This window comes from Taurulus bubalis (genome assembly GCF_910589615.1).
Source record: "Taurulus bubalis genome assembly, chromosome: 9".
Lineage (NCBI taxonomy): Eukaryota > Metazoa > Chordata > Actinopteri > Perciformes > Cottidae > Taurulus > Taurulus bubalis.
This window is the reverse complement of record NC_136597.1, coordinates 5219393-5241934: the sequence shown is the minus strand read 5'-3', so window position 1 is coordinate 5241934 and position 22542 is coordinate 5219393. Positions and strand designations below refer to the sequence as shown.

General features: G+C 43.5%; 2 protein-coding genes across 2 annotated transcripts in view; both read right to left on the bottom strand.

The window, feature by feature from the left end:
• Positions 1-3443, bottom strand: part of jph3b (junctophilin 3b) — a gene marked incomplete at both ends in the record, with an annotated part of 36092 nt that extends 32649 nt beyond the window's left edge. The window contains one exon of the mRNA XM_079224008.1: positions 3062-3443. Within this exon, the coding sequence (XP_079080134.1) occupies positions 3062-3443 (382 nt within the window). The remainder of the gene's footprint in view (positions 1-3061) is intronic.
• An 8498-nt stretch (positions 3444-11941) lies between these two features.
• klhdc4 (kelch domain containing 4) lies at positions 11942-20118 on the bottom strand. The gene is made up of 13 exons (XM_079224024.1): positions 19997-20118; positions 19416-19507; positions 18938-19016; positions 18643-18741; positions 18161-18297; positions 17466-17558; positions 15373-15535; positions 15178-15256; positions 14861-15069; positions 14470-14695; positions 14171-14359; positions 13158-13325; positions 11942-12346 (listed from the first exon to the last, which is right to left on the bottom strand). The coding sequence occupies exons 1-13, from the start codon at positions 20093-20095 to the stop codon at positions 12174-12176; spliced, it is 1806 nt and encodes a 601-aa protein (XP_079080150.1). The 5' UTR covers positions 20096-20118; the 3' UTR covers positions 11942-12173.
• Positions 20119-22542: the final 2424 nt, after the last annotated feature.

Genomic DNA, 22542 nt, shown 5'->3' with positions numbered 1-22542 from the left:
TTCAGCAACACAACGTTAATCTGTAGCCTGAAACTCCTGTAGCGTTGATGCGCAGGGGGAGTGCGTATCTGCTGGTGCAAAACGAGTTCATGCTAGAACTTTTGGAAGAAACCAAATACCAAAGGGACAGTATGATCTATATGACATACATACCTGAACTACATATTATCAAACATAAAAAATAGCAGATATAAAAAATCTGGTGGAGCAAGACACCTGTTTATTATTAATAATAATATTGTCATTTTGGCCTTATTTCTCATCATCTTACTTTTAAATTGTGTGCTGTTGTGCTACGGCGTAATCAATCACCCTCTCTATAAAAAAAGAAAATTCCACCTCATATATTTATACAAAAGAGAAATGCATGCTGTGAAGATAAGGACACAGTGTACTGCTTGAGCAAGATAAACACTCATAAGTAGGCCAATCTCTGCTGCATGCTGCATTTACAGTACGTGGGTTCAAATACTTCTCAGAGCCACAGTGTCTCTCCAACACGTTCCTCTCTGGGTGGTTTTCTCATCTCTTTTTTTCCCATCCATTTTGTCTTCATCTCACTCCTCCGTTGATTAGAGTGTATCTCTCATAGCAATCATGATAATAATCCATCCATCCAACCTGCCATCTTTCCTTTATCTGTTGATCATTTCACTGATCCATCCATCCATCCATCAATCTGTACATCTGTCGATCCATCTATCCATCTATCCGTCCCCACCTCCGTCCGTCCGTCTGCCCCTTCTGTCTGGTTTTCTTCTCCTTTGTCCTGATTCAACCCCTCGAACCAGTCTGGGCTGCGGATTTTATCGGGCAGCTCAGGTGTGTGTGTGTGTGTGTGTGTGTGTGTGTGTGTGTGTGTGTGTGTGTGTGTGTGTGTGTGTGTGTGCGTGTGTGTGTGTGTGGCCGGCAATGTAAAACGGCCTGCAAGTTGTAGAGTTATGTAACAAAGCTCTAACTGCATGTACGCTGCTGTCGGCTCTGTTACTCAACTCACACTGCCAGATTTCATGTGTGTCCATCTCTGCACGCACAATGTGTGTGCATGTGTGTGTGTCTATTTTTAACCAGGAATCCATATGGTGTGCGGTCTCTCATTAACAGTGACTGACCAAAGTCTCGGTCTAAGAGATTCAAAGTGCATTGATTTCAATGCCATGAGTAAATGCGATGCTTTCAAATAAATATTCTACAAATTAAAGGTCTTTTGAAAGATGTTTACATCTTGAAATTGTGAATCCTAAACAAAAAACAATTATAATAGATATTCTAGCTTTTTACTGTCGTAACATTAAAAGACAGTCATGGACATATTACATGGATTAAAGTGTAATTTGGCAAAACTGTCAGATTTAGAGATATAGTGTCACAATAGCAAAACAATTGTTTTTTGTTGTATTTGTAGTCATGCTAGTATCTTTAAGAATAGCAATGCCAATCAGTCGACCCACCACAAAACAGCCATCAGATGAACTGGCACAAAACTTTGTAGACATTATTTATGGTTCCCAGAAGACGACACCTCATGACTTTGGCAATCCTGTGACTTCATGAGGTTCATGATTTTGAGTGAAATGCTACAACTGGTGGGTGAGTACAGACATTTATTGTCCCCAGAAGATGAATTGCTTCAACTCTGATCCCTTTTATTCTAGCCCCATCATTTCATCATTTCAATTTATGCAATACTTTTGGTTTATGACCAAATACCATTCCAATCAGTCTCATACAATCCATACAGACGCCGGGTCAGTGGCCTTTGGCGTCTGATACCAAGGCACAGAGGCACACCGAATGAGACGCATCAGGCTTTCAACTAACTCCAATAGATAGCCATCTGTGTCAGCATTTGAAGGTCGGAGATCCTGAAGTATTACAAAAAAGTGAGAAAGTCCACCAAGGTTGGGCGTTGGAGGTGAACGGTGAACAAACACCACTCTTTACCCAGAAGACTTCTGTTCCCGTGAGAAACCATGTCACATATTTACTTTCCATTATTTCAACCCAAACCACGATTCTTTTCCGAAGCCTCACCAATACGTTTTGTTTATTTTGAAAATACAATGGTTTGGGGAGCTGTGCATTTCCCGTGAACACAGAGATTTATTTTGTAAAGACACTATGCATATAAAGAGCAGCTGCCACGCCTTCCCTGTCGAGTATTGTTCACAAAAATACAAGACTTGGGCTAAATGGCAAATGTAAGCATTCTAACGATCTAAACTAAGATGACAAACATCATACCAGCTTAGCATTAGCATGTTAGCATGCTGATTTAAGCATTTGGCCTCACAGAGCCACTGACTAATGGCTGTAGACTCCAACCAAAACCATGATGCGTTTGGAGTGACAAACGCATCCTACACTGCCGCTGAAGTGTGAACCTGTTGTTCTGTGTATTTTATTAGATCTTTTCCAGCAAACAGGAGTAATTAAACTGGTGCATGGTACATGTAACATGGAAATGGAGGGTGAAGACATGGATTCGATGTCTCAGCCCTCCGCCCGACCTTGTTTTCTAAAACGCCTTGTTTTCTTGGGACTTGTTACTTGGGAGCTGCTGTCCTCATCTGTCCCTCTAACCTTTTATTCATCCCTCAAGACTGCATGGCCTGAATTGACGGCCTCCAAATACACAGTGTCTCCTCATGAAGCTGAGGGGTGAGGATGAGGAGGACAAAAAGACAGAGAGAGGAAGAGACAGATGTAGAAAATTCATTTTCATCGTCAGGCCTCATGCAACTCCCTGCTTCTGGACCAGTGTGTCTGTGTGTGTGTGTGTGTGTGTGTGTGTGTGTCGACAAGGCACGGCTGAAGAAAGGATGACCCGAGATGACCTCCGGACAAACGTCTCCTATTGCACATCTGTCACATCTGTAACTGTCAACGACATGTCAATCGTCCTCAAGTAACGAGTCATTTTCACAGATGACAATCGTCAGTCAATCTCAAATAACGCTCCTTGACAGGCGCCGGTTGGTTCACACAATCCTCACATACAACACGCTCAAACCCACCCCCCAAAACACCCACAATGCATCTGCGCCCTCCCCCCTCTTACCTCCATCTGAGTACGTCTCTGTTCCGTATCCGTCCTGCAGCCCGTTGTTCCAAGTCCCCTCGTACTTCCCGCTCGTCCCCGTGCTCTCCCGCACGCCGTAGCGTCCCTTAAAGCCGTGCGTCCACTCGCCCTTGTACACCCAGCGGCCCTTGTTCTCGATGCCCACGCCGTGTCTCTTGCCCTGAGCCCAGGTGCCCTGGTAGGTGTTCCCGCTGGGCCAGGTGTAGACGCCCAGCAGCTCGAAGCCATGGGCCCAGGAACCGCAGTACTCGCCCTGGCCCTTGGGTCCCGTGCAGATCCCGTGGCCGTGCGCCTTGCCCTCCTCCCACCCACCGCAGTATGACCCCCCATCGTCAAAGTTGAACCTGCCGCCAGTGGACATGCATGAAATAGGTCTTGGCAATTCCCCTGAAGCCTCGACAAAAAGAAGAAGAAGAAAAGAAAAAGAAAAAAGAGGGGGAGAGAAGAAGGACAGGTTGGTGCTAGAAGTCCACGGAGCCGAGCTCGGAGATTGGTGAGGTCAGAGGTGAGAAGGAGGTGGAGGTGGAGGTGGAGAGAGTGGGAGGGAGAGAACTCCCACGTAAATCGAGCGCCGCCGCCCTTTGTTTTCGGCTGGTTTCGGAGAAGAGGGAGGATAAACGGGGGGAGCAACAGAAAGGTGGCCCCTTCACGGGGGGTGTCAGGGGTGTTCCGGCGCGCTGGGAAAGGTTCACACCATCCTCTTGGTGGGCTCCTTGTGGCGTCGGCTAGCACTTGCCGGCTTTTCCGTGGCAGACGCGGGTGAGAGAGGAGGAGAGTGGGCCCCGAGCTGCCATTATCCTCTCTCAGCAGGGGTTGAAACCATAAGGCAGCTCCACCGGCCGGGCCATCGGCCTGCGGGGTCTACGACAACTCTTCCTCCTACCCGACGATGCCTCCGCCTCTCTGGGGCTGTAGAGCCGAGAAGTCTCCCGGCCCTTCAAACCTCCGAGCCTCCAGCATAGAAGCCCCCCTTCAAGGCTCCCCGATCAGTGCGATGCCCACACTGGAGCTGTGACATGTTGTGTGATGAAGAGAGAAAGAAAAGGAGGGCTGTTGTTTTCCTTTTCTATTTCTTCAAGCCCCGTCCCGGTGATCAGACAAAAAAAAAGAAGAAAAAAAGACCATTTAAAAGTCAGACTCTGTAGCTCACTTCAGGCTTCACCCTCCTCTTCTTATTCTACGCCTTCACACACACACACACATACACACACACTGCCTGGTCGCGCAGCGGAGGAACACACACATGCAGAGAGTGAGAGAGAGAGAGAGAGATAGAAAAATGGGGAAAAAACATAAGGTAATCTGCTTGACTGCCTTCTTCTTCTTCTTCTTCTTCTTGTGTTGTCTGTCCTGTGGTGCTGGAGAACAGCAATGCAGTCTCCTGCCTCATCCACGCACACACACACACACACACACACACACACACACACACACACACACACACACACAGACACACACAGTCTCTCTGACAGCAAGTGCGCACACACACAGACAATGAAAATAAACAACTGAATTGATTAATTTCTCCTCCTCTATTCCTCTCTCTCTCTCTCTCTCTCCCTCTCTCTCTCTCTCTCTCTCCCAGTCTGTCTGCAGGTCTTTAATCCACTGCGTCCATAAGTGGTTTATCCTCTGCGTGGTTTGCCTTCAGGTTGACCCGCTTGATGAAACACCATCCATCTATATGATCCTGTTAATGATGTGTTCCGTCCTCTTCAGCATCTCCTGCTCGTCTCCATGTTTCCCTACGGAGCGCCGGCTGACGCACAGCCTGCCTTCCTGCCTGCTGTCTTGGTCTTACAATCTCCTCTCCTCCTACGGCTGGATCTCTCTCTCTCTCTCTCTCTCTCTCTCTCTCTCCTGATCTGTGTGTATGTCTCTCTCTCTCTCTCTCTCTCTCTCAGAATCTCTGCTCATTAAAGAGGACTGTTCCAATGCAGCCAACCAATCCCCTCTCCCTCCCCCCCTCCTGTCCTGCTCAATAGCACGCTCCAGCTCTTAAAGAGACATACACACATACTCTCGCTTCCTCCCTCACCTGTAGCTTTTCATCATTTACTCCCCCTTTGTCTCCATCTTTCTGCACCTCGCCTCAGTCGGCTCTCAGATGGTTGCCTCCATCTGAGAGCCCAGAGATGACTGCAGTGGTAGCGATACATATTTTTGCCATCGGCAGACGGGTGAACCTTAAAGGAATAGCTTGCCTCATTTTTTTCCGCCTATTCAGTTTCTTGTGGAGTATTAGATTTAGAAGACCGGAGAGACTGTAAATATGAAGCTATAGCCAGCAGTTGGTTAGCTTAGCTTGGCACACAGTGTTAACTCGGGGAACTATAAGTGCTGGTACCAGGGTGGCTGTTTCCACCCATTTCCCAAATCCACGCTAAAATAAGCTTCGGCTCAAGCCTCTGGCTCAAGCTCCACATGTAGTGCACAGACGTGAGAGCGATGCCAAAGCTGTTCATCTAACTCTCGTGCAAATAGGTATTTCCCAAATGTTGTAGAGGAGTAGGAAGCAGGGAACGGATCATTGGCCCGCCCCACCCTTCTTTACGCAAATTTGCCGATTTGACATCGCGGCTCGTGTAAGCCCATCGCAAGTTTCATTATAAAATCAATTACTTCTGGTCAGTCTGCGGTGGCCATTGCATGAGCAAATCTTTGCCTTTTCAAGAGAGAATCAAGTAATCCTGCCCTGATTTTCACAGACAAATTCTACGATAAAAATTGGTGTATCACCCTGTACCCTGTGTTTACAATGTTTATTTAGGTAATATATTAAGTGAGAAGTAGGGTCATTTTTAGATAGACTTCTATACAATCTGATTATTTTTGCAACCAGAGAAGTCGCCCCCTGATTAAAAAGAATGCAAAGTTTAAGTCACTTCAACATTGGCTTCACTTATCGGGCCCAGTGGTTTCCAACGGATATTAATTCCAAGTGTAAACGTAATCAGATTAAATCATATCTAGATACAATCTGGATATGAGATGCACTTACATACAAGCTGTAAGGAGGGACTATGGGGAGACACAGCTCTAATGCTGCGTTCACACCAAAAGCGTTCCACATTTTTCACGCAAGTAGATAAAAAGTGTGAAATTGATTTAATATACTGACAGCACATGGTTGTGAGGGTAAGATTAACTTCTGTGGTTTATTAAATGATTGACTGATTGCACCACTGGCAACCTTATTTGTATTTACACCATCAGCCAGTACAGCCAGTTAATTACTGGTGCCCACTGAGGAACTTGCCTTCACAGGAGATCAGCTCCAGGCCTCCCTCCGAAGCCCCTCCCACAAAATTATTATCGAACGAACGTAAACAACGAAGATAACTTGTTAGCACTCACAGCTGTCGAGCTAGAAGCTTGTGGAAGACTCTGGTGACGAGCAACGGGTCATTTAGGTCGTTCAGGCCGAATTAAGTGAATGGACGGGATAACTATAGTTGTGCGACAGCCACGATTATTAGCATATTCGTTTTCTTTTCTTTTTCAACAAATAAAAGAAATAACATTACCTACCCAAGCTTTAATCTGCAAATCTTCACATCAGGCAGATGGATGCCGCTGTTTGCTATTCCAACTTTCAGCTACTGAGTCGACACTTCAAACGCTGCAAGGAAACGTCATCAGCCGGATCTTCTCATTTCACTGGAAAGACATTTACAGTTGCGTTGCGTTTCAGCTGGCAATGTCGGCAAGAAGGGGCGTTTAAAAACAAAACTGGATACTGTGATCCCAGATGGCACCCCATTATTCCAGTGTAAGTTGCTAACGGGGTATAAAGGTTTTTCAGGGTTATTGGGCCAACTCATTTCACTTGAGTTTTGTGCCAATGCGGTGTGTTGTGATGTTTAGATCTCAGTGTGGGCAGAAAGGAAACGCTAGATGATACAGATGTTACTCCAATGATTTAAGAATCAACACCCCTTGTCTGTCCCCTCCTCCCTCTCCCTGACTGTCCTCTCATCCTCCCTCTCCTAAACTTCTTCCCCTGTCCTCCTTTTACTCGTTCAGCTCCTCCCTGCAGCTGCCCCTGTTGTCCTTGTCCTTCTGTCTGACAGTGTCTGCGAGAGTTAAGCCAATTCCAGTCCAGATTACAGTAATACAATCACTGTGAGGCTGGGATTAAGGTTTAGGCCTCTAAACACACTGGTAGTAGAGAGAGAGGTGAGCAGGTGACCGAGGACAGGAGAGGCGATGTGCAGTTAGTTTAATTTCCTGACCACAACAGAGGGATTAGGATTTAGGGAGGTTAGTGTCTGCCCACACAAATCCATGACATCCTCTGAACAGAGTGAATAAGTGCAAAGACACGCTGACACAAACGTGGATAACGTGGTTACTGCGTTCACATATTGTAAAAAGTACGAGGGGTCACAATTCAACATTTAACTAGTGGAATATTTCAGATTTGTCTCATAAAATGATATTCCCATATAAGGCAACTGCATTGTCAATTACATTTCTTATTTAGTTTTTGACATATCACAAATATATTTCTTATCACAGAAGTCCACATAGGGAAGTGAGTAAAAAATAAAACACAGGACTATCACACAGGAGACCGCTGGTTGTGTCCCGTATGAAACCAACGGTCAACGTTTACTTGTTTTTAAAATGTACATCCATAACTAAAGGTTACTGTAAAAGGAACTTCTAACTGGTTATGCAAAGACCTCGCTGCTGCGCCGGTCGTCGCTGTGAGCCAACGCCGGATTAACAAAAAAGTTAAAATCCTTGGAGTTACATTACATTTAGCTGACGCTTTTATCCAAAGCGACTTACAATAAATGCATTCAACTATGAGGACAAACTCAGAACAACAAGAATCAAGAAAGTACAATTTCTTCAAGGGAGACAAACTACAACGTGCTATAAATAAGTGCCATTTAAGTTTGTTTTTTTATTAACGTAACAATATTTATGATAAAGCCAAACCCTTTTTACTAAGCATAACCAAGTAATTTGGGTGTTTTTTGCTTAGTCTTGTTTCAATTCACGCTAATCCCATTGAAAACTCTGACTAATCCAGGAGAAAATATGTATTCCGTATTGAATGCAGTTAATTTGTATGGGAACGTAAAGTTGTAAGAAATAGGATTGAATATTTAGACAGTTACTAATTTATACATGACAGACAAAGATCAACTCTATCATTTATTTGAAGTCTTGAGTTGGTGGACCCCAAAAACCGATCGAAATCCTTGGAGCTCTGTTTTTGGTCTCCACCAACTGCTAAAGGACATATGTAGCTCTGAAGCAGCTAAACGCTCAGCTTGCAAGCTAGCAACCAACTCTGTTCCTCTGCCGGCTGGCGCTGATCGGGGACCGGACGGTGGGTTTGAAGGGGCTCTGGTGGAGAAGCTGCCCGTTTCTCATGGCAGCGATGAGAGCAAAGTAAAAGAGCAGTTGTGAGCTGTAAAACCAAAAGGAAAAGAAAGAAAACAAGCACTGTATCCCTTCATGTTTTGGGGCAGAATTCTTCATCAGGAGCTCTTCCTCACTCTCCAAGTCCTCGTACTCTCATGAATCGATGCCAGAGCCACTGATGTGCAAAAAAACGCCTTACAAGAGCATATAAATCCATTTTACATGTTTAGAACACAATTCAACCATAACATAAACCATAAATATGACTCGAGGGACTCGACAGTGACTCGAGAGAGTTCCCCAAATTATGAAAATATAAATGTTCATAACCCTAGCTTGATGCCACACATGATTGCCGCACCTTTCTGGAAAGCTTACGAACTACGGAATCCGCCTCAGCAAGAGATCAACCACATTGCCTTTTTTTTCAGCCAAAAAAATTTAATATGACTAACTTATGGAAGAAACGATACTTGCTTGCTATGTATTGATACATCTGCTTGAGCAGAGCCCCTCTATTGTGGAACCAGAGGCGTCCACGGTCCAGGAAGAAAGTTCGGGCATTTTTGCTTTTAGCGGATATAAACCTACGGTTCACGAAATGTGCACTAAATGAATTACTAAAAATATTTAACTTCACTTAATCAAAGTCAAACATAGTGCTATTTTATAGTAGAAAGAAGAAGTAGAGGTTTTTTTCTTCTTATTTTCCTGTGTTCTATCATCAACCAATAAACCAGTAACACATATACTGCTATCTAAACTCCTCTTAACTGGTCTCACAAGTGTTTTCTGTATATTATTCAAATAGCTCTTGTGGTTGAGGAGATATTCTGTATTCAGTATGGGTATGCAAACCATTCGGAATTTTGGAGAAAAATGGCTGGGGGGCTCAACGAGTGGTGTGTGAAAATTGCTGTGTCAATGGTGGCCAATTAAATTAAATTATGTTTATTTTGTATAGCCCAAAATCACAAATTTTCCTCTGAGGGCTTTACAGTCTGTACACATGGCATCCCTGTTCCAGACCTCACATCGGATCAGGAAAAACCTTTTACAAGGAAAAAAGGAAGAAACCTTCGGGAGAGCAACGCAACAGAGTTACAGCACATTCAATGAATGTGAAATTATTCATGTAACCACGATCCAGTCGAATCTGGCAACTAGTTCAGGTGTTCTTTTCCGTTGAGGCCGTCCTGTCCCGCAGCGCGCTGCATTTTCTGACTTGGTCCGTCCAAACAATGAGCAACATCTCCATGAAATCAATAAGGAAGCTCCTCTGGGTGGTCAATAGTTATGCACGTACCCCTTGGAATAGTAAGCCTTAGGAGAAAAAAATTACAGAAGCACCAACTGGACTGGTTTCCATCCAATGGTCAACGGGGAACCTTATTGGGTTGCTAGTTTTGGCCACTCTCACATCATCCGTTCTTCTTTCATGGAGACTTTATTCATACCAACCCTGACAGCAAGTGAAACAAACAGCTCCTTCCTTTACCTGAACAGCTTCCTTTACCATTAGCTAGTTTCTCTCCACACGCTCACGACTGACGGCTCTGACGATTACGCGCTACGTGCCCCTTCACGTCAGCAGCACACCCAACAAAACAAAACAAATCGCTTCTCTTTAGTTATTTATACAATCTTTTCTTGTCCTGGAGTAAAAAAAAAGGGGGGAGGCGGGGGTCGCAGAAGAAAAAAAAAGAAAAAAGAAAGAAAAAGGGAGACGAGTGAGCGGTGAAGGAGGGAGAAGTGAACGAGAGGAAGGCAGCCTCATTCTCATCCATCTCTCCCTCTCCTCTATTATTCATCAGCCTCCTCACATCCCTCGCTCAACGTGCTGATGGAGGATAAAATAGGTCAGGAGGATAGGCTGGTACTCGCAGCAGTGACTGATGTCTTCCCTGACACGACGCACACCCGTCCCCTCCTCCTTCCCAGCATTCCCTCGCTCCCTCTCCCTTTTCTTTCTCCCCTGCTGCTGCCGCCGTCTCGTCATCCCGTCTTCTTCACCTTCACCCTCCACCTCCTCCCCTCTCATTGTTTGATGATTCCAGAATGCTGCCGTTCCTCCGCTCAGCGCAGCCGCCTTCCCGTTCTCTCCTTTGATTGTTGTAGACGAGTGAAACTCAAGACAAAGGGCATGTGTTGCTGCTAGCCATCAAATCATCATATAACTATGAATCAGTTATCTTGTTCCAGGGAACTTGACGCCTTGGCTCGAAATATGGAAAAGATGACCAGCTTTAAAGCGTGAAAGTTAAATCAGAGGGAGCGACAGAAATGCCAGATCGTGGTTTCATTTTAGCTTTACTGCTTTGAGCTACTTGTTCCGTACTTTCTGCTCAAACCTCCAATTAAACTTTCATTTCAGGTGAGGCTTTATTCACAAGCCTGGGGGAGGGGACGTCATTTTTAGGAGACAGTGTTGAATATATACATAGTACATGACACATAAGCGCATACATTATATCCTCATAAGTATCTATTAATCCGTATCAATTAGAAAGTCTTTGGGCTTGTTTTTATCTACTTATTCTGAAAGAGTTGAGAATTATTTCCGCTGGCAAGATCTCATTTGATGATGCATTCCATGAAGCCTACTGCCAGCAGGCACAGTTAAAGAAATATAATCTGATTGGGGAGATGAGGCACTTAAAATACATGTTCCCAACACTTATGCATTTAATTTAACCCTCGCAGCGGTGGCGGTGTTAGATTTTGCCACGATAATGGTCTTGAATATGCGTTCATGATCATCTCCGACTCGTCAGCGGAGAAAGAAGAGGCTCTTCCTTTGAGTTTATTTGCCATTGTACCGTTATAAAAATCATCGGTAATCGACGCTTCCGCCTTTTGAGGTAGGACGGGCACGCACAACTATCCTGATGACTGAAGTCTGGCTCGAATTAACGAGATTGTTTGAAAACCGAGATAGCCCGACTTCAATTGTCGGGTTAATTTAAGCTGGATAACAGGACAATTTATCCACTTAGTTGAACCACGTACGAGGAACGGGGCCCTGGTCTCAAAATGGAGCAATATCGTTTAAAAACGTCAAAAAGGGACAGTTCTCATCTTTTCTATACGTGGGGTTGAATGGGTTCTTCATGGTCAGTGCATTAACGAGAGCGAAGCAATGTACTGCTGTGGAGGAGGGCAGCGGCAAAACTTAAACCCAAAACCAATTTGTGCCTTATTTAGAATATTTTCTAAACTTTGCCGGCGGGGAATTGAGACTCCACTGACAAAAACAGTGTTATTACCTGGCAGAACACAGGAGCTACTGGAGGTAAAACACGGACTACGGATGAGAACCTCATACAACCCAACTTTTAAAAAAAGTATCTGAATGCATCCCCTTTAATGTTAAATGATATCCAATATAAGTTATTTATACTTTATTCAAAATGAAGGAAAACCGTAATCCGCAACGAAACCATCTAATGTAACGATAAATTCACAAACTCGAAAATAGTCCATATATTCAAATTTAATTTGATCAGTGGGAGAAAACAACGTGTTTTTGCTTTCTGTTTTAAAAAATAAATCAATTGGCATTACTGAATATTTGCAGCACAGTACAAAGGACATGTTAAAAAAAAGGTAATTTCAACATACTATTTTACACACACACACACACACACACACACACACACACACACACACACACACACACACAGTCATGCACACAGTTTGGCGGATCCCTCTATTGGTCTTCAAAGAAGACCTTCGCCATGGCGAGGGCAACCTTGGCGACCTTTTTGTCCTTGGCGTCGGCGCCCATGTTGGAACGAGCCAGTCCCATCCAGTACTGCTCTGTGCGGGTCTGGTAGTCCGTCACCGTCTCTGCCTCCTGCACTGCGGGGTGCGCCTCTTCATCTGGAAACACACACATACACGGGTATAGAGGTTAAATACACTGGTAACTATTGTTTTACAAATAAAAAATAAAAAAATCATGGTCAAATTTACTTTTGAAACCGGTGGTTTCATTCAAAATCAAACATCTTTAAAAAAGAGCCAATCTGCTCCAAAGCTCTCAACATATAAGACTCTAATCAAGACATAAAAGGTCACTAAAAGCACTACTGTGTTTTCTGGCTCGGGGACTAACCCATTAATAAATTAAAAACTCTTAAATTAAGTAAATGCGTGCATGCAATTACCCAGCGCTTGTGTTTAAAAAACAAAAAAGCTGTCGACTGCTACAACTGGACGCTAGCATGCCAACCTGGTAAAGTAAGATGCTTTTACGTTACGCGCTGTGGTCGTGCTATATATATATATATATATATATATATATATATATATATATATATATATATATATATATAGATATATATATATATATTAACGTTTACCTTGGAGCGTCACTGCATTTAGATTTGCAATCAGCTGATACAGCTAACATACTGACCAATTAAGACGGAAGATGATTCTATTGAAATCTACATACAGCGTCTAGACATCACCTATGGACGCCATATCAGATTTCATATCAGAGATGTTTTCTCATGCGCTTGTGAGGTTGGTTTACCTTATATGAGGTTTATTGTTATATTATAGCTTCATGTGTTTGATATCAAGCATCCTAATCTGCATCCTTTACTTTTTGCTCGTTATGAATAGCAGAAAGTGAAAAGATAAAGACATAATTATAAGACAGTGAAAAGAAAGAATAATCTCTTGCCTTCCTCATCCTCCTCCTCTTCAGACTCAGACTCCTCCTCCTCCCCTTCTGCTCCTTCTGCTCCTTCTGCTCCTTTGGCCGCCGCCTCCTTCGCGGCCTCCTCCTCCTCCTCCTCCTCATCTTCCTCATCTTCCTCTGACTCAGACTCCTCCAGCCACTCCTGTGTCTCTGTGAAGAAAATTAAAAGAAACATCGTAAATCTGAATGAAAGCTCAGACTTCTCTCCCGTCGTATCTAGGGATCGGTATCCTTTGGGTTTTTTCCGATACCGGTGCTAAACCGATACCGGTGCCTAAACGGTGCCTGAACCGATACTTTAGGCAATTTTTTTTCTTCAAATTGAACAATATTATTAACTGTTTTAAGTATACTATAGATATAAATAAATAAGTACATACAAAACACACTTCAAACTACAGCTTCAAACCTTTTAACTTCAAACTATAAAAATATATATTTAAAAAAAGAACAGTCAGGTGGCCTGATGGGACCGTGTGCAACAGAACTCAGACTGTTGGATCCTAAAACTGCTGCTTTACTGGACTACACGTCATCATTAATATATAAACTAGAGAGATTTGTTCCATCAAGCCGAGGACGGACGTTCAAAAGCTCGTGCTCGTGTCTGCAGCGATCTCTGTGTGCGCGCGCTGTGTGTGTGAGCGCTGGAAGCCCCGCCCCCTCGATCCCCGCTCTGCATGCAGGCAGACAGAGAGCAGAGCAGCGAGTGCACTCTTTTTAATAATCGATTTAATAAAAACTATTTTAATAATCGTTTTTAGTATTTAAGTATTTAAAATCGGCTCAGGCACCGGATGGAAGCACCAAAATCTGCGTTGCTTTTCGGTCCGGTAGGTACCAGACGTGCCCAACCCTAGTCGTATCGCCTTACAACTCCTCCACTGCATGGCAACATATTCACACAAGACAGCTTTAGAGCTGAATACATGTCAGATCTTTTTATTTGTATTATCTACGTGTGTTAATTCACTTGTTGACTTCTTTTCACTCACTTGGGTCCATTTCAACCAGAACCTCCCACTGGTCCATCTTGTTGAGGTCCAGCGAGTAGAAGTCGTTCAGGGTGAACTGGCGGTCGCCGACCTCGAACATCCCTCCGTACAGGAAGAGCTTGCCCTGGCGCACCGTTGCCATGGCGCTGGACCTCGCGCAGGGCTCCACCAGGGGCGCCGAGGCTAAACCTGAAGAGATTAAAAAAGAAAGAAAAAAAGAAAGAAAGCGTGTGATTGTCCAACCCATCTATATTATCTCACATCTTTTAAGTGTGTTTAGTGTGTGAGTGTAATCTTGCCATCGTCCTCCTCCTCTTCTTCTTCCTCATCCTCCTCCTCCTCCTGAGCTCCAGGGATCACTTCCGTGATGGTCATCACTGTGCCGTCCTCAGTGACGATCTCCTTGATGACCTCAGTGGGTCCTTGCGGCGCCTCCTCCTCGTCCTCCCCCTTCCTCTCGGCTCCCTCCCCGTCTGCTCCAGCCTTCTTCCCCCTTCTCCGTTTCTTCTTATCTGACTTGTTTCCCTGGAAACAAAAGGATAAATAAGTCGAAGCCCTGCGGTTGACTGGCAGCTCCCTCGGGAGGCGATGGGTCCAATCAGTAGTGAGCACCTTGACGGAAACAGAGCAGACTCTTCATCCTAACAGATTTGACAAACACTCATCCATCCAGCAGGTCATGTGACTCACCCGGAGCTGGACGGGGAACCAGCGGTTCTTCCCGGTGTCATACAGGTAGAGGTCGTTGTAGAAGTCGCCCTCCAGGGTCTCCTCCTCTTCCTCGTCGCAAACCCCACCAAACAGCACCGCCCGCCCCGCCGGGCCCATCGCCGCGGAGAACCCGGAGCGGGGTGTGGGCTTGTTCCCAGAGGGGCTCACCCTGGACCACGCCCACTTCTCTGCAGGACGGGGTTGAGAATCAGACGAAGGCGGGTCACAATAGAATAGCGAACAAGTGTAGAAGCTGAAGGATTTCTGTTATTTCAGTAACTTAAGTATTTGTGTACCTTGGCCATCTTTACCCTCTCGCTTAAGAAGGAACATGTCGGAGTGGATGGTCCCCTTCTCTACGTCCTTCTTGACTCGCTAAATGAAAACGCATCACAAGATTTTATGTTTTATCAATACGGAGGAGAGGCGGCGCACACACACACACACACACACACACGCACACACACACACGCACACACACACACACACACCACTTTGGAGTACCCCCCGTAGATGACGACGGCCATGCCGTCGGGCGTGGCGGTCATCTGAGAGGCGGAGCGCGGTAAGGGGGCGGAGCCTGATGGAGCTAGACGCGACCAGGAGAAGGTGTCCAGGGAGAAGGAGTAGACGTCATTGTAGTAGATAAAATCCCTGCAAAGGGAGGAGGAGGAAGGAGAAGGAGAGGAACGGGCTAAAAGCAAATCCCAACTTTGAAACGTTTAAGAGCTTGAGGACTGTCAGCTTTATGACCTTTTGCAAAGAGATTGCTGATTAGACGACTCATTCTTAAAGCGTTTTTTTCGACAGTTTCTCAGCCGCTTGGGGGCAGAACTCCACAGCACGCTGAATACCACAAATACATTTGTTCACAAAGTGCAAAATTCGCTCTGCTATTAGTTCTTGATTTTAGCTCCAGAGAAAATATAAAAGCGGCTCAATGTTAGGTCGCGATTACTACTTTTGTTGTCCCAGAAATATTTGTGATAAACTGCATTACGGACCATTTTTATGCCCCTGACATTATGATGATGAAAAACATTGTAATACCCTAAAGATAAAAAAAGACTAATACAATTAAATCTCACAACCAAAGCCATAAATAAAATGGACTCTCTGGCTCCGTTAACATAAATTGCACTTAAATAAACATCAAACATTTGGCAGAAGGCTATAAAAAGTCATTAATCCCTTAACAGACAATCTCCTGCCAACAAAGAGCTGAATGATATTTGATCATTCCCAGTGAGTTTGTCTCTACAAACATCCTAATTTAACCCATTGTTAGACTAAAACTATTGATTAGTGCAGCTTTAAGTTCTACATCCACGTATAGAGCCGCTTTCTTTTTCTCATTCTCCCATTAGGAGTCTCACTTATTTTATGAATTCTCTGCTCAGTCACCGACTCCAAATATATCCCTGGGGATAAATACCACTTTATAAAATGTGATGTGTTTACCAGAAGAGATACAACTTTGCTGATCTCTATGGGATTGTTTGTGCGGTGAACAGGGCTTAGAATAAGCCGTCTCCACTCAGCCTTTGGTGGAATGAAGGAAGTAACGCTGTGATATTAACCTCTTGAAACCTGAGGCTCAAATATGGTTCTTTTTTTACGTCTTGATTTTATTCAAGTAGTCGTATGAACCCCAAATGAGTTATATTACTTGTATTATTTTATATAATTTTTTTCAGAATTTATTTGTGAATAAAATGTATATTTTCAAAAAAAACACTTTTTTAACATATTTTGATCATAACTATTAATGTCCAGCATGATCTATGCTAGATTTCCACCCAAAAAAGTAGCCAAACTTTTACAAACTCCATGGTTCAGGCCCTTACCAACATCCAAAATACTAATAGGTCACCTTTTTGGAAATCTTAGGATCTAAATAATCAGAATATGCAACAATGAATGCACTGTAAAACCAAGCTTTGATATATTGGGAAGGTGTTTTAGTAAAAAAAAACCTGTCTTTCGGTTCAAAAATAGAAAGGTTAGTTGTTTTATGACAAAACATTGTCTCACCAGAGGCTGCTGGGTATTAAAATTTGCATAAGCCTTCCCTCTTGCTGTGTGAGGTGTTTCTAGAAATGTGGGGGGTACACGTAAGTCACAGGAAGCGGATTTGTGAGACAGAAGAAGAAAAAGAAACCTCCGGCCAATTTGTGATTTTACAGGTACTAATATTGAGTTTGTAAGGATTTTGATTACTTTGTTAGACTCCCACAAGCCTGCACGATTACTGAGATGTGTTTGTTAGGGACATCCGACTTTGTAAAGGGTATTTATCATGGATTTAGTGAAACCTTACGCCCGCCGCGGCAAGCTGACGGAGCAGCAGTATAGTCGGCGGAGTTTACGTAAATACTTAAACTTAACAGTTACTTTAATCATGTTTTACACCATATGTATCTTCTCACAAGGGTTGTGGAACTGTAGAACTTTAAATGAAGTTAAACAACGATGTGGTTCTGGAGATAATTAAGGAAACGTTCAAACAAAATAAAATAAAAATGTAAAACAGGCACAGCGGCGCTGCTTTGCCTTGCCGTGCTCAAAAGGTTAAACACGCTACCTGGTGCTCTCGTGGAAACCTCCAAACACCAGCAGCTGTTTCTTGCTGAGGACCATGCGGTGCCCGCTGCGACCCGGTGGACCACCAGGGGCCCTGCGGGAAAAAAGAAAAGAAAAACCTGAAATCCTTTTGGACCGCTCATGTCTGAAAAGTGAAACCACCACAACGCCACTTGCACCTTGGGACTTGATTGAAAAATCAAGCTTTTGCATTCCAATACAGTAAGTAAAGCCACAATCAAATATACAGATAGACTGAAAAGGTATTAGGTAGAAGCATAATGCTTATATATTCCCATCCTAATTTTTTATCAATTAAATCTGCTAATTAATTCAATATAAATAATATATATATATATATATATATATATATATATATATATATATATATATATATATATATATATATATATATATATATATATATACACACATATACACACACACACACACATACATACATATATATATATACACACACACACACATTTCATTCACACTTGTACCCTCAGAAATAGCTTATACAAACATTGAGCTGTAAAGTAGTTTTTATGACCTAAGCAATCAACTTAACTCCTAATAAGACATTACATTCACAGCATGTAATGAGCTAATTAAGATGAAATAGTGTTGCTGGTCCCCTTCAGATTCCTGTACAAACGTTCATTCTTCCGATCACTCTGCTGCTGCACTCACTTGATGTTCTCCCACGTGTGCGTGGCCAGGTGCAGCACCCAGAGGTCCTTGTAGTGGTAGAACTGCTCCCCGTTTGGAGAGGCAAACTCTCCCCCAAACACCCAGAGCTGACCCCCACCCTGGGGAACCACCACTGCCTGAGGAGGGAAAGGAAGGGAGGGTTCAAGTTGATGTACTCAGATTTAATTAGTTTTTCTTGCAACATAATGGCCGTAATGACTGCTGATAAGTTTCCTCTACGGCCGGCTGCCCCCTTGTGGTGTAAACAGAGAACCACATAAAGTATCAAGGACTGTAAATAATGTTGCAGCGGAGCATAAGTAGCACCGCAAGGGTCAATCAAATGTAGCTGTAAACCTTTCATTGGATTTCTATTCGTCACCTGGCCTCCGCCTACTTGGAAGTAAGTAAAGCTGTTGGTGAGAATCCCAAGGCAGAAGGACAGACGGCGAGCACCGACAGAGGAGTCAGGATCCTCGTACCTGGTGGGAGCAGCGTGGCGGAGGAGGGTTGGGGATGTCCGACTTCACCCAGCTGTTCTTCTTGACGCTGTAGAAGAACAGATCGTTGTACAGGAACGTCTGCGGAAAAGAAGCAACAGCGGGTTGTTTTTTAACGAATAGACCAAACTGGAGAAAGAGGCAAACACATGATAAGATGATGACAAGATACATAATTGAGTGTTGAATTAACGAAAGCCCAGTTGACCAACTGTTTGTAGCGTTGGGCCATCTCACTGCCTACTCTTTCAGTCCTTCAGGAGTATTTTCCACCTACCTTCTTTCCATTGAAGAATTCTCCTCCAAATAGGATGAGTTCATCTTTCTCGGGATGGGCGGAGAGAGACGCACTCAATCTGAAAAAGAAATAAAACAGGAAAAGACATCAGAGACTGGATGGGTGCTTTCACACCTAAACTCGTTTGGCTCGGTTTAAAAAGAGTCATGTCGGTCTGCCCGGCGTTGGTGCTTTTAGCTTGTGGGGTGGAAGCGATCAATGGAACAAACAAGACTTCATGACGGCTTCCTTAGGATTCAGGAAGACAATTGAATATAGAACTCCTTGGTGTGTAGGACTTCAGGTGTACTCCTCTTGGCTCATTCATAATACCGGACCAAATTTAAAATGCAACAATGTATCGTTTGAAAAAAGAAAGATAGACGATTAATTATACATGTGTCAACAGTCAAGACGCATGTGAGACAAATCTCCCAATGGGGACACGTGAAGTTGAACTTGAGGCGCAGTCCTTCACCTCGGTGATGGAGGAGGACATGTCATCTCCACAACTTGGGTCTTCTTTGCATCCAGATTCTGAAACTCAGCAATCAGAACTTCCAAATCCTCCTGGAGGCAGAGAAGGAAGCAGAGAAGGAGGGAGAGGAAAAGGAGAGGAGGAAGGAGAAGAAGCCAAGAAGGAGGAGGCAGAGAAGGAAGCAGAGAAGGAAGCAGAGAAGGAGAGAGGAGGAGGCAGAGGATGACAAGTGATGAGAACAATACCGGAAGGATGTAAACAATATTTATGGATTTGAAGATATTAGATGCATGTTGTGGGTCCATGTAATATTACAAATATAATATTAATATTAGCAACATTGATAGTCCTAATAATAAGCAGTGTTGTGACCAGGCACTCATTTAGCCTGTCGTTAGCATTTGTGGTAAACTATGCAGTTAGCAGACCTGAGCTAACACGAGCTAAAGTTATGTTTATATAACTATATATTTATATTAACATTCAATTTGTACAAAGCTACAAAAAGCTACTGGCCGTGAGTTTGCTCTCTGTGTCATAACTAGTACACTAGACGGAGGGTTGGTGAACATGAACGTTACCTCTTCTCGTTTGGACCGCTTTGAAACCTTTTTCTCCATTTTGGCAGCAGTCTTCTCTGCTCCCTTCACCTTCTTCTCCTTCTTGCTTTTCTTGCCCATGGCTGCCGCGGTGCGCTGACGGCTGTCGTTAAACGTCGAGGGGTTGTATCTGCTGTTTCCAGCGAGGTCGGCGGCACATGGAAATCTAAACAAACTCGCATGCCGAATGCCGACGTCTTTCCTCCGGCAAGCGAGATGTACTTCCTGCAACAGACCTGACGTCCACTGGACTCCGCGTGGAGGTGTAGCAGCGCCCTCTAGCGGAGAGGAGGACCCTGGCGGTGCGATGGCGTATACAAGATGATGAGATGACCTCTATGTTGACCTACCAGAAGAGAACACGTGATGAAGTGACCGCTATGGTGCCCGTAAAGTAGAGAAAATGTAATAAAGTGCCCACTAGTGTGCCCTTCAAGAAGGGAAAACGTAATGAAATTTGCTCTGGTCTACTTTCATGGTTGAATGTTGTTTATTCTAATCAAAATGGCCAGAAAATATTTCATCATGTTGAAATTTGGTCTTAAGTTATGGGGAAAGTGAATGTTTTACTTACAAAGTATATATACTTTGTATATGTATATACTTTGTACGGATAACATCAACATCAATCTAAACATTTGTTTAGATCTAAGTAAAACATTCACTTTTCCCTTTTTTTTCACTTAAGACCAAATTTCAACATACACACTGTATATGCATATATATACGCATGTTTTGTCCACATTCATGTAAGTATGTATGGATGTGTATGTTTTCAGAGACAGAAGGCAGTAAGGCCCCGGGACAAAAAAATCCATTGGCCCCTATTGACCCAAATTACAAAGTAAGTAGCTGCCACACAGACAACCTGAGGGCTTCAGGGTCCTGGGGCAGTTTTTCACTCATTCATTCTAATCAGAGAGTGGAAAACATGTCATCATGTTGACATTTGGTCTTAAGTTGAGGGAAAAGTAAATGTTTTACTTCAATAGTATTCCCTTGATGTGATCCGTACAAAGTGTGTATATATATATATATATATATATATATATATATATATACACGCATGTGTTTTACACATTCATATGAATATGTATGAGTGTGTATGTTATCAGGGACAGAAGGCAGTAACGGGCCCCGGGATAAAAAGAGGCATTAGTCCTTATTGACCCAAATTACAAAGTAAGTAATTGCCACACAGACAACCTGAGGTCTTCAGGGCCCTGGGGCAGTTTTTTCACTTTGGCCAGTTATACCCTGTAAATCACTTATACCTTCAGCTTGCAGCTTGATGATGGTGATGGTGATGTCGACGACAACAATGATTAGCGGTAGCATGTGCACACTCTGTGTGGCCTCTGTCGGCAAGTTTGAATACACGTGTCCTTTTATCTTCGGTGTGTGTGGAATGTCACAGGGAGAAACCACAAGTGCTATAATGAGCAGGAATATGTCTTGACACCTTAATATGGCATGTGTTTGTCACTAACAACCCCTCTGGACAGACCCCTCTCTCCTGTTATCTAAAGCTGCAACATTAAAACAATTAAAATAATGATCATCTAAAATGTGATGCTTTGATGCTGAAAGTCAGGTGATGTCTTTTCCTCAGCGATGGATTAAACTCTGTGGATGACAGTGATTATTATAAACAGAAGAGGATAGTTGTGTGTTGCTTTGGTCATTCAAAACCATTAGAGTTTAACTTGAACTGCAATTTCAGGGTGCATTGTGTTCATAATCTCCTTTGATAATGAGAGGTTTAGAAATGTTTTAGTGCCTGACACTCAAATAGATGAACGATCCAATTAAAGCGAACCCTCAATTATTGGTCATGATATCTGGAGGGAAGCTCTCTTTACAGATATATATATATATATATATATATATATATATATATATATATATATATATATATATATATTGCCAACTGCAGAATCACATTTGGCAGTCAAATGATTGAACAAGATTGCTCTGCTTTATTGTATATTGCTTTCGCCATATCAGCGTCTAATCCCTCCCGCTCCTTTGAATGGATCGGCCCTTTCTGGTTAAATGGTGATCTTATCCTTCATCTAATTATTTCATATCTGTTCACGCTGATTAAAAATGGAGGAGACGGATGTTTAGAAAAGACCTATAAATTCATCTGTGCCTGTTTCGGCTGTGGGTATCTCCTCTTTCCAACCATCTGTCAACATATTGTGAAATTAATTTCCCTTCCCAGCATCTACAAACATTCACAAAAGCTCAGACACGCATGTACACACACATCAACGGACTACACACACACACACACACACACACACACACACACACGCACGCACACAGCACATGACTGCCATGCCCACAACTCACTCCTGACTGCTAACCTTTGGTGTTTTTCTAAGGCGCCCCAGGGTATGTACCACTGTACATACCCTGGGGTGTGAGTGAGTGTGTGTGTGTGTGTGTGTGTGTGTGTGTGTGTGTGTGTGTGTGTGTGTGTGTGTGTGTGTGTGTTAGGTCAGGTTGGTTCTCCCCTCGTG

Bases quoted from the DNA above. Each gene is read 5' to 3' on its own strand.
- klhdc4 (XM_079224024.1), bottom strand. From the start codon at position 20,095: ATGGGCAAGAAAAGCAAGAAGGAGAAGAAGGTGAAGGGAGCAGAGAAG. The intron at 15,536-17,465 runs GTAGCGTGTTTA...CTCCCTTTGCAG, and splicing joins GGTTTCCACGAGAGCACCAG to GGATTTTATCTACTACAATG. The intron at 14,360-14,469 runs GCAAGATTACAC...TAATCTCTTCAG, and splicing joins AGAAGAGGAGGAGGACGATG to GTTTAGCCTCGGCGCCCCTG.